The 13,204-nt window shown below is 36.7% G+C and overlaps 1 protein-coding gene across 1 annotated transcript; it reads left to right on the forward strand.

Moving 5' to 3' along the window:
* The first annotated feature begins 10,841 nt into the window (after positions 1–10,841).
* LOC121425517 (histamine N-methyltransferase-like) lies at positions 10,842–12,972 on the forward strand. Its single transcript, XM_041621593.1, has 2 exons — positions 10,842–11,261; positions 11,859–12,972. The coding sequence occupies exons 1-2, from the start codon at positions 10,874–10,876 to the stop codon at positions 12,221–12,223; spliced, it is 753 nt and encodes a 250-aa protein (XP_041477527.1). The 5' UTR covers positions 10,842–10,873; the 3' UTR covers positions 12,224–12,972.
* Positions 12,973–13,204: the final 232 nt, after the last annotated feature.

Genomic DNA, 13,204 nt, shown 5'->3' on the forward strand with positions numbered 1-13,204 from the left:
TATATATCCAACAAAAGATTATTGCAAGTCGAAGTAGGAGTTCTTTTGAGGTTTAGAACTGAAAATGGGACCATATTCACCTATTTAATCATGGAAAGTATGGGTTTTTGTTACAAAAATGATGCGAGCGCGAAGCGCGAGCTGAAATTTTATATTTTCCAATCTGAAAAGTGGACATATTGAGCACGATTTTAGACAAAGAACGAGTTGTGTATCTCAATCTCGCTTGCTGATATTTGTGTAACATTACAATCTTATTTTATTTTTAGCACATGCGGAATTATTGGGGGGGGGGCAAAACGATATGTTTGCCCCCCCCCAATATTTTCATTGATGGGGCGATAGCCCCCCCCTGCCCCCCCCCCCATAATCGACGCCTCTGATTGTAGGTTTTTTATGTCTAAAGTATCTGGAAAATTCATCACAAGCGTATTAGTAGATTTGTTAATGCTTGGCATCCCAGCTAAAAGTCTTGCTAAAATATGAAATGAAAATGAAAGTGTCATTTTCGCGTGAAATCTGAAAAAAATGTCGAAAATCACACATTTTGATATTTTGACGGAATAGGTTGATATTTTTTATTACCTTTGACATGCGATCCTTTTATTTGAACTTTCAAGTTATAAGTCTGATAAATATACGTTTCAAATTCGAATATTACACACACATAATATGGCGCAGTGAAACATAAAACCGCGATTTCCTAAAAATAAAAGTTTGTAAAAACTATCAATAGTTTGAATATTTTTTTTTACACAACTTAGATTCTTCGATTTAAGTTTGTTTACCCATTGAATGTATAGTAAATATCCTATTGTTATAAATATTACAAGAATTTTCAATTAAGATGGAAGATATTTCATTTTATGTTATCCGAAATGAGTTAATGTATATTTTACCAGTTGCGCATTTTGAATTAAAAATTGAACATACATGTACCGTACATTATGTACGTAAGTACATGTACAAATTACATACTAAGAGTTTTAATATTTTCGAAGTTTGGATAGCAAAATTTGTAATTTCTTGGCAACCTAGCTTAAAGTCTTGCGGAAATACTGAAAAATAACGTACGGGTTGATGCTAAGTGCACTTTTGTTGAAAGTATCATTTTTCGCGTAAAATCTGATAGAATGTCGAAAATCACGTATTTTGATATTTTGACGGAATATGTTTTTTTTACATTTTTTAATTTGATATGCGATCATTCTTATTTGGGGTTAATCAAAATTAAAAGTCTATATACATTTCAAATTTGAATATTACACACACATATATGGCTATGTGGAATACAAAATCGTGATTTACTCAAAATATAAGTTTGTGAAAACTATCAATAGAATAGAATGTTTGTGTTCCGCATCTCAAATTCGTCCATTTTAACGCGTTAATCGAATAAATACATATTAAATGTTTTCATGTTACATATAGCGAAAAAAATTGAAATAAGATGTGAGATATATCATTTTATGTGATCCGAAAGAAAAAAATATACATAATACATCTATATTGCACATGATTATAATTCTATTTATATATACAGTATATAGATCAGTGCGATATCCGTCATGATTTGAGGAATATGTTTACGTTTGTAGAAATATGCTGCTATGTTTATTAAAGCAAATAACAACTTTATGTGAAAATATGAATAAGTATAGTCATAAATGTTTCTTGGTCTCTTGCATTGCAAGTTAAGATTTTTACTCGGTTCATTTTACTTGATTACAACAAATCTATGTTTACCTTCAATTGCGCATTTGCTGTTATCATAGGTCCATGCTTTTATATATCATAGTCTAATAGCTCTATTCATTCATTCATTTATTCAATTTTCCAACAAAATTAAGAAGCAATAATTACAATAAATAAAATATGACATCAGAAAATACAAATGATAAATATTCAAGTAAACCAAATATATAGAATATGCACCTGATACAGAGGATAATATATCAAAAAAGTTGGAAAAACGGAGTGGTCCACTGAAAAGCAAGGCTTGTAAAGTGTGGACCACTCAAGACGCTCTATATGGTCTAAGACAGCTAATAATTTACGTGCACAGGTAAAATTATACATTCAATCTATATTACAATATCTGTGCAGGACTCTGGTCATTAGCCTTTAGATTCGTCTGTCATGGTGGTCATACGACTGCATTTCCCAACATGACAATGCATGTGAAGAAATGAGATTTAAAAAAAAAGAAAAATTAAAATATGAACTCTATAAGAGCCTACTCTTGGTATTTCAAACATCTTCCTCCACATATGAAAACCTTTAGCTCATTCAAATGGTTATGGACCGATCTATCTATTATTTCTGGTCTAATGAACTCACTCTAAAAAAAAAATATTGGGTAAAAGTGCCCCATGAGGGTAATTATGTGTCCAACCAATATCGGGCATTTCTTGGGGGCATTTTTATTTATCCAGTGTGAGGACAAAAATTCCCATTCTAAAGTAATTGCAATATTCCCGTATTTGGTAAAATACTCCCCCAAATTGGTTGGACACATCATGGACCAGTCCTGTCAGAGTGGTAGGTCCATGGACACATATATGATTATCCTCGTGGTGGCTAAAATTTTACCCAATATTTTTACAGTCCTGGTCAATTAAAAGAGACCGTAGTTGCATGAAACGATGCCTTCTATTTTCTAAAATCAGGAAATTGGACTATGGACACTGACATATAGGCCTTTTGATAAAGATTCGTGGAAGTGAGGGGTAGGGGGGAAACTTGCCCAAAAAAGTTTCAAGAAAAGGCATAGAACAACAGAAGGAAAAGAATGGAGAGAGTTAGGGAGGGGGTCAGTGGATTGTCTCGCTTGTTGATTTTGCTTGTCCATCAGCCCTCTGCATTTATCTCGCTTAATGTCGACGACTCGCTTATTTCTAAAATTTTCTATTAGCCCTTTCCTTGATTGCTTCTTATATCTGAACTCCAACATCAGAGTCTTGCTCATATAACTTTTTAAAAATAGATAGAAATGTGTATTTTTGTTTGCTAATTTATTTATTTTATCATTTATCAATAATGACCTCAATTGAGTGCAATATTGTAATTTAAAACATTGATTTCTTATTAAACACAAATTCTGCCCTAAATCAAGGCTTTTGTTTAAAAGACTCGGTTACTCAGTACACTCACCAGCAGTGCAGCTAGGATTTTGTCAGCAGAGGAGCACGAGGGGGGGGGGAACTTGATATTTTACAGGGGGTACCAAAATAGATTTATTTTTAAAGTATTTATTATCAAGTACATATTAGCTTTATTCTCACAAACACGATTAGGTATCTGACAAGGCCTAATTATGTAATGAGAGCGCGAAGCGCAAGCACATTTTTGTTGTATATGCCATGAAATTTAGAGCTGAAAATTAAACAATACGTAGGTGTAATTATGAACACGATTCGTATCTAATTATCATATAAAAAACATTCAGAAATTTGAAATATTCTAACATGAAAACGGGGCATTTAATACATATTTTTCAATAAGTGCAATCTGATTTTTTTATACTCCAATCTTTAGACTGGACATTTAATGACGTTTTGAAATAAAGAACACTATGTATCTATTAAAAAAAACAGTACAAGCGCGAGCTGCTTTTTTAAATCAGAAAGGAAACATTCTAAGGCGCTATAGCTCAATCGGTAGAGAGGGGAATCTGGTGACCTAGCTGGCTTCAATTCCCACTTGGTGCGCTTGTGCCCTTTGGTAAGGCATTTAAATCCTCGGAGAGGACCTTAAACCGTTGGTGCTCCGGTTACTTGCTAACAAGCATTCATGCTTAAATGGGGTAAAAAATCACCCCCAAATCATGAACATTATCAGTATCTAATTAAACGATTGATGCGAGCCCGAACCCTGAGTTGACAATTTTGAATTAAAAACAGAACATTTCTAACATGAGCTTCATGGCAAAAAAGGATGTTTATCTCACTAAACAAAAATGTCAGCGTGAAGAAGGAGCTAAAATTGAGAGAAGCTGAGACTGAAAGCTAAAAATTGGATATGCTATCACATTTGTTTAATAATCAACTTGATACGTATTTACCTAAACAATGCAAGCGCGAGGGGCCAGCAAAAAAAAATGAATTTTCTAACCTGACAATAGCATGTCTTTTAACAGATAGCAAGCTGTTTATCTCATTTATAAAAGAAAAAATGTCAGAGAGAAGCTCGGGTTGAATATTTATTCGGCATCTTTTTTAATCCTGAGTAGGGCGCCTATCTCTCTAAACTAAAATAGAAAGTAACTCTAATATAGTACAGAATATCTTTGGAAACAATTATTTTGAAAACGGGATATTTTCAGCCCCATATAATCCTTTAGGGCACTACACATGACCTTAGTCAGCGGGGGGGGGGGGGGGGGGTGGTGGTCCTGGGAAGCGGGGGTGCTGAAGCACCCCCAATATTTGACTTGGGTTGCTGCATGTATTATTCTTCATTTGAAGCACCCCCTTGGATATGAATTACTAAATGTAACAAAAAAGTGTCCCCCTTTATCGCGACCAAAGTGACCCTCATTTTATTCGTGATTTTTTTTGCCTTGTTAAATTTACATCAGCATCCCCAGTTAAAATATCATTCCCAGGGCCCTGCCCAACCCCCGTGTATTTTTTTTCTCTTGTTCTCTATAATCCTATAACAGGGGACGCGGAAGCGGGGGGGGGGAGGGGCTGGTGGGGAGGGGCTGCCCCCACCTTTTTTTCCCAAACCGTGTACAAAAACGTAAAAATTACTATATGATTGTGATTTTTTTGCATGGTCAGCCCTCCCACTTTTGGCTCAGCCCCAACACTTTGAAAACCGGCTCTTTATATAGGGAATCTGAGGGCACAATCAGCACAATAGGAACCATCAGCTCAATGAAAGATTCTGAGCTCAATTAGAACCAGTGACTTCATAAACATTTCTTTATTCGGATCGAATGTTTTAACAGAATGTCGTCGATTGCATAATGCTAGTCCAGGGGCCTGTTGCAGAATTTTTATTCTTACCTTACACTATTTCTTCTTTAAAAGCGCATAGGGACATGCTATGTGTGATGCGCTATACAAGAATTTAGCATTATTATTATTATTATTAAAGAGTTGCACTTAAAAACAACTAAAAATAAATCGCAAGTCACTAACCGTTCATCCCCTTGGTTTAAAGTCAGTTTCATGTTTGATTAATCACGTTTGATTAAAGATGTCATGCCGATATTCTTAAACCTTCATTTTCCTTTCAAATTAAGTATCGGCCCGCAAGTTGTGGGCCGAAAATCTAAAAAAAAAGGAAATAGATAAATAGTGAATGAAGACGTGATTGGGTGCGTACTTTATTCAATCTGAAAGAAGGCCCATCTCTCTTTGTTTGATGAATAATGTCGCATGAAATTCAAGCCAAATATGCTAATTTATGATTACATAAATTATATACAATAGGATTTAGTAGTTTCACATTATACTCAGTTAAAGTGCCATTAACATGTTTGTGGGACACGCTGTAGTGTACAATGCTTGGTATATCATGGAACTACTCTATGTTATGATAATCCTCTTTAAAACCAACGGTGTAGTTTTAACATACATGTTATTGTTTTTGAAAAAAAAAAATTCTTGTTGTGGCCGTATGCTCATGATTAACAACACTCAAAATCTGAAGAACAGAAAGTGGTTGTAAACAAAGTCCTAGATTATTTTGAAAACCAATTCGATTAAATCCACGTTTTATAAATATCAACAGTGCAATGCAACCAAAATTCAAAAGTTCATAGCGAAACATTATATCATCATTGGTGTCTGAGCTTACAATCAAAGCAAAGAGTCCTGCAATTGTTCAGTTTTCCCTAGATTGAGAATTGCAGTATACACGGTAGAGCAAGGCATTGATATTCAAGTAAAGTCCAAGAAGCAATTCGGTTGTATGCCTGTGACAAGATAAATTTCTTGTCACAGGCACACTGGTATCATTTTAGAGCAATATCGAGTAATTTATATTGACATTATATTGGTATTTTGTTAAAAAGTTATTTTTCCATAAAACTTCAAAGATGGCCGTCATAATAGCAAATTCATCTGCAATGAAAACGTATAAATTAATTCGCTAGACACTTTAGGTTACACATTTTTTAATGGTTAAAATGTAATGATGCACCGGAAACCGGCTATTTCCGACTCAACTATTTTAGAAACGTTAAAAAATGTGAAGGTGATTATAATCCACTTTGTCCGTATACTTATTTGAACTCCTCTCTTGAAGTGGGCTGAAAATTTTACTCACACGACTATAGGCCAATTTATTAGGTGGGGCAGCTAAGTTCTGTCAACCAATGGAATTCCTCTTCATGTCTTATTGTCAAAATTCATAGCTCTGCATATTCATTCTAAAAACTGGTAACCTTAAAATCTACCATTCGCGTATTCGTATTGACATATACCGTGTTTACACTTAATCGGCATTTGAATCGGCTTGCGGTTCTGAACCAAATGCCGATTAAGTGTAAACACGGTAATAGGGGGCGTCGAACTGGGGAGCGTTTCATCAATATTTTCATCCGACAAGTTGTCAGATCTGACATCTTTCCTTGATTCTGATTGGCTGAGAGGCACTGATCCTATGGTAACTGTCGGATAAACTGGTACTTGTCGGATAAAATGTCCGACAAGTCCTTTCATGATGTTTTATTTTGGGGTGCCGAATTGATCTTCAACCTAAGGGGGCGCCGAATTGATGTTATATCTAGGGGTGCTAAATTGGAGTTTGATATAGGGGGCGCCGAAATTGTGTTCGACCTTGGGTGCGCCAAATTGATGTTCTACTTAGGGGCGCCGCATTGAAGTTCGACATAGGGGGTGCCGAATTGATGTTCAACCAAGGGAGCGCCATACAGATGTTCGACATAGGGAGCACCAATTTGATGTTTGTCCTGAGGCGCCAAATTAATTTTCAACCTAGAAAGGGGCGCCAAATTCATTTTCGACCTTTGGGGCGCCAATTCGATGTTTGACCGGGGGCTCCAAATTCATGCTTCACATGAGTTTGGCGCTCGCGTTTGCCTCATATAGTTAGATGCCCATCCTGTTCTTGATTGCCAAAAGTGCTTATACTTTCCAAATTTAAGGTTAGAATATCAATAATTTTCAGCTCGCGCTTCGCGCTCGAATAAATTATTTAGATAGATATCCATTCCGTTTATAGTTACAAAATTTCCTTAGAATGTCCAGTGTGGATCTGAATTGATAGTTAGGTGACGATCCTGTTCATGGTTAGAAAAGTGCTTAGAATGCCCAACTTTGGGTCGAAATATCAAAAATTTACAGCTCGCGCTTCGCTTTCGCATAAAATGTTATGTCAGATACGCATCCTGTTCATGATTACCAAAATATGCTTAGAATGTCCAATATCTAGGTCAGAATATAAAAAAATTCGCGCTCTCATCAATTATTTAGTTCATATAAAAAATCTTGTGTATGGATATGAAAAGTGCTTAGAAACGTCCAGTTTTAAGTCTTAATTTGTAAATTTTCAGCTCGCGCTTCGTACTCGCATAAAATGTTGAGGTAAATAGGCCTACCCATCCTGCTCTCGAATACCAAAAGTGCTTTTAGGCTTTCCAAATTTTAGGTCAGAATATCGAAAATTTTCAGCTCGCGTTTCGCGCTCGCATCATAATTATTTAAATACACGTATATCCATATTATAATGTTCACGGTTACAAATAGTACTAATGTCCGATCGAGAAACATATATATTTTTCCGACCCCCCCCCCATTGCCAAAAGCTGGATCCGTCCCTGGTAAAGAAATTACAGCTCCCGCTCACATGATTTTAGGAAGGCCTACTCTGACGAGAAATTAAACTAAATTGAACCCCCAAAGTGCCTAAAATTCTATGCTTTCTGTTCGCATTTATTATTTTCAAAAAGTGGTATTACAACATATTCATGGATATTTTTTTCATAAACTCATTACAGAACAATGATCTTCGATGGCCTTTTTTCACGTGATTGTGAAATAAGCATTTAAGGCACATATTTGCCTGGCGGGGGGGGGTGCATCATCGTCCGAAAAGTTCACAGGGGCGTCAAAATTAGGTCGGGGCCCCGGGGTACAAAATACGCGCCTGCTTTCTATGATCAATCCCAACTCCAAAAAGAGTCTTTTCACCCATATCCACCATTTAAGACATGTGCAGTTCTAATATTATCATTTTTTTTTTTTGGGGGGGGGGGTATGATTTCAAAACAAGGAAAGTGACCTATTATGGGCAGCCTGGGGTGCATGGGAGACTACTGAGTAGAGGTAGCTAGAAATCAACCCCCTCCCATGCCCTGTGTAAAATTATGCCCACTTTTACAAGTGTGAAATGTGTGATTCATCTCCGCGTATATAAATCCATGGATGATAAATCACATATACAGGGCTAGCATGTTCATTGAAAAAAAAGAAGAAGTGGAAGCGCAAGAAGCCACCAACCCGTTGCGCTGCACCTCTACAATAATTCATCGTTTATTTGCCCTTGTTTTACACGCACTCTGAATCTAAAGAAATACATTTATTTATTTATTTATTTATTTATTGTTTCATGTGTGTTCACATCATCCACAATCTCATATATGAAAATACAGTGATACATGTTTATTACATAAAGACAATATTACGTAAAGAAAATATAACATAATCTCTCATTAACAGAGCACACAAAGGTCTTGCAACATAAGCTTGAAGCTTAATTGAGTCATTACAAAACCATTATTTTACGCTAACCAGAAAAAAACAAAAAAAAAACTGATGAAAGGGTATAGATGAATACAGGTACATGTATATACAATATTTACCTTCATTTTCGCTCAATTTCAATGAACTCAATCATGTTGATAAAGGATAGAAATTCAGTTTATTTTTTTGTAAGTCTATACTTAATCTCACTTAATCTCTAGATTTGCTTATTGATCCAAGTGGACATGCTTGATTGACGAAGTTTATAAGTGCATGGCTGCATTAATGATAGCAATAATAACCTAGAAGCGTGCACCTGGATAAAAATAATCATCTGTGCTTGGGAATCGTGTATGGTATTTCCAAGGAGATATCACCTCTTAAAGAGGTGATATCTCCTTGGTATTTCTATGTCGATATATGCCGGCCTTTGGAGCCAGATATATGCAGATGAATTCCCGGGGGGGGGGACTTACATTGACGAGTGGATACCATGCGCGGCCCCCCCAAAAAAAAACACGTAAAAAGGATGTCTTTTTCAAGATAGGGCATGATAACGTGATAAGGGTGTCAAAAACACAAAAATAATGAAAAAAGGTGTTTATTTCGCTAGGAAAGTTACGTGTTAAGGGTCAAATTTGCGGGGATGATAACACAAATTTCATTTTTTTTTAAGATGTCCTTTTTTCCCCCAACACTACGTGTTTAGGGTCCGATTTGTGCGAGGTGTGAAAGGTTGGGTCGTAACTAAACGATATGTAAAGGTAAAACCGACGACCGCCAAGGACATGACAATAAAATAATCCAGTACTTGTTTAGGGGGGTAATTTCAGGGAATGTTTGCCACATCGTTTTGTATAGGGTTTCACACGCCAATACTTGTTAAGGGGAGTATTTTCAGAATATGGAAATTACGTGTTTAGGGTGCTTTTCGAGATCTCATGTTCGCGCATGGTATCCACTCGTCAATGGAAGTGGCCCCCTGGGATGAAGTCTCGGCGAAATAACCGTGGATACATACTGTAGGCCTGTCAAATAGTGATTTTATTTTATCTGACTTGTTCTTTATCCTAAAAAACACAAATGGCGGAGACGGGGATGAAATCCATAAACGGTGATCCGGACTAATGCAAAGACATTTCACATCTACGTCAAGAAATGTATAGGCCTAAGTTTAAGCAGTTGGAAGAATGGGTTAAAGATGTCTTTCCAAGAATGGTATTGGATAAATTGGCGGAGAGTTTTTTTTTCAGAGACTCCGATTAGAATGCTAATAGTTTGATTTGGAAATAATTTCTGCCCTTTTTGTTAGTTCAGAGTCTTACGTTTGAAGGGTATTTTGGAGGTATATGGTTGTTTTGTCATGTCTGGGCAGGAAATGTTCTGAGCCTTGTTCATAATTCTTCGTAACAATCCGTAACTATCCGTAACGTTCCGTACATGTCCGTAAATATCCGCAAGGGGACGCAAGAATACGCATCTAGACCCCGGGTGGGGGGGGCACTTACATTGACGAGTGGATGCCATGCGCGACCAAAAAAACACGTAAAAAGGATGTCTTTTTCACGATAGGGCACGTTACGTACGTAACGTGATAAGGGTGTCAAAAACACAAAAATAATGAAAAAGGGTATCTATTTCGCTAGGAAGATTACGTGTTTAGGTTCGAATTTGCGGGGATGATAAAACAAAATTAAAATGTTTTATAAAGGATGTCCTTTTTGCCCCAACACTTCGTGTTTAGAGTCCGATTTGCGCGAGGTGTAGAAGGTGGGGTCGTACTAAACCAAATAAGGTAAAGCTGACCGACCGAAGGACCCATAACAATAAAGCATTCTATACTTGTTTGGGGGTTCATTTCAGGGAATATTTGCCAAGAGTATCGTTTTGTTTCCAATACTTGTTAGGGGTAGGGTTTCACACGCCAATACTTGTTAAGGGGTGCATTTTCAGAATATGGAAATTACGTGTTTAGGGTGCTTTTCGAGACCCCATGGTCGCGCATGGTATCCACTTGTGAATGGAAGTGGCCCCCTCCCCCGGGATCTAGACTTATCGTCCGCACCATTTTCCGTAAGTAGATTATAAAAAAGAACGACTTTTTCATGCAACGGTGGACGCAGAGAACTGTGTGACCGAGGGTTGAAATATATTAAATGTCCTATCGAATCGTGTATGTTACCAACAATACTAACATTGATATTTTTATGCATTTTGCAGGAGAGATGGATAGTAAAATGGCAGCAAGTATCAAGTCCCGTTTTAGTTCTGTCAGAAATGTTGTTTTGGACCCCTCTGAGAAACAGCTTCAGATGTACCGTTCACTTATTGAGAGTAATCAGTCAGCTTTTAAAGGCATCGAGTTCGACCTGCGCCAACTCAGCATCGACAAGTATCGTACCAACGGAGAAGATCACCCACCCAAATACCACTTCATCAACGCGGTTCAGTCCCTTTATTATGTTGATGACGTTAAGGACACAGTGAGGTATCTCTACGATCACTTGGAGAAGGGCGGAGTTATGTTAATCACGATTGTCTCGGGTGAGTACGGTTGATTTCACTCGCCTTTCACTCGTAATTTCCGTTTTAAACCCAAGTCACTAGGGGCGGAACTAGCTTTTTTTCCAAAGGAGTTTGACCGAAAAATAGAAAAGCAAAGAAAAAAGTTTCACTACTGAAAGACCAAGAAATTTGACATGCAAAAAAAGTAGAAGAAAAGTTGGTTTCGCAACCACATGCCTGAAGGTCATTATGGTACCGATAATTGTTTTTTCTCTCCAAAAAATGGTTCACTATAAAATAAAGTAATTTGGGGGTGGCTGCAAAATGTAGGCCATACTTTTTTTTTCTAACTTGGCAGCTCAAGGGGGGGGGGTTAAACCCCCTAACACCCCGTAGATCTGCCACTGATAAGATAAGTTGCAGACAATGGACCACCCCGGATAGGATAGATCCGTGTAGACGAATTGGGCACCTTGGTGGTCATTGCAGTGAGGTCAATTAACGTCTAGAAGGCCAACACAGCAGTTTTTGGACTGCCATATTGGCAGATGCAAACCGGCGGACGACCTGTGTAGCTGCCGTGTTGCTCCGTCAAATGATAAATGATAAATCTTGATATTGATAATCATGTTACAGATACCTGCGGTTTCTGGCGTCTGTACGACACCTTTCCCCGTTTGCGGGACAACGTCGGACACTACATGTGCATCAACCAGGTGCGCCAATGTCTCTACTCCCTCGGCCTCACCTTCGAAGAAAAGCGCCAACCATTTCATGCCGACATCAGCAGCTGTTTCCAAGACGGGTCAACCGAAGGAGCTTATCTCATCGACTTCATCACTCAGATCAACGATTTGCGTGGAACGGCGTCGCCCGACTTTTACAGAGAGGTGGTCGATTTTCTTGGGTCAAGCAAGTGCTCGAAGCGAAAAGAGGATGGGACGATTCTCCTCATCAATGACTGGGATGCTGTCGTAGTGCAAAAACCGGTCTCGTCTTAAAGCATATTAGCATAATGTACAATTTTCTGTAGATATATATAGGCCTAGACATAAAGATGGACAGATACATCGATAGATGGATGTAATTGATAGATAGATGAATAGATTGATGGATGCATATAGATCATATATAAAATTAGTAGATCCATAGAAAGATATACCCAGATCAATATATGTATATAACATTTTAATCATGCTCAATGATTTCAAAATAACGTCTTTCAAAAATATACGAAAGATATTTTTGTTGTGGTTTTCTTCGTGTTTATCACAAGTCATGGGACAATGATATTTCTATAATGTTTTAGTCGTTTATATAATATTTTAACACGATTTTAAAAAGTATTTTTGAGCTGTATTTTGTAATATTCGATTTTAACGTTTTCAAGCATGAAAATGTCATTTTTTATACAACAGGTAAAAAAATAAATATCACAAAAATATATTCATAGGCCATTTAAATAACATCGTTTAGTGACATCGTTATTTTATCGAATAAAAAAAGTTTTGAACGTGTTTAAGATTGATAAGCAATAATTCTTTTTTTTTAGCATTATTGGAGATTGCATGGCGCCTCTCACATAATAGGCCAATATGTTTAAGTGCATTTCGATTTAAAAATCATTGGAATTATACAGTTCACTGTGATTCATCAGTTAATTATTGCACTCAATAATTATTGCACTGTTTGTCTGGTTTTTCCCCTTTTCCTTTTGAGGCCTTTATCAATTTCAAGCTCTAAGATTAAGATGGAGGTCTCCCACATTTCAAAATGTATTATGTCGATTATGTGTATTTTTTTCTGTTATTTGTTTTAATAATTAAAAAAAAGATATTTAATCAGGTATAAATATATTTCAATTAGATTGTTATAATGTATGTATGCATATGTTATTCATTATGTCATTTGCTTATTGTTATGTAATGCTAAGAAAAAAATCATTACACTTGTATATACTTTTGTTATTGGAATGTGGAAAT

The sequence above is a fragment of the Lytechinus variegatus genome, chromosome 12 (assembly GCF_018143015.1).
Source record: "Lytechinus variegatus isolate NC3 chromosome 12, Lvar_3.0, whole genome shotgun sequence".
In the NCBI taxonomy this organism is placed as follows: Eukaryota; Metazoa; Echinodermata; class Echinoidea; order Temnopleuroida; family Toxopneustidae; genus Lytechinus; species Lytechinus variegatus.

Coding starts and splice junctions, on each gene's coding strand:
- LOC121425517 (XM_041621593.1), top strand. CDS start 10,874: ATGTCCTATCGAATCGTGTATGTTACCAACAATACTAACATTGATATT. Junction 11,262..11,858: donor GTTAATCACGATTGTCTCGG/GTGAGTACGGTT, acceptor ATCATGTTACAG/ATACCTGCGGTTTCTGGCGT.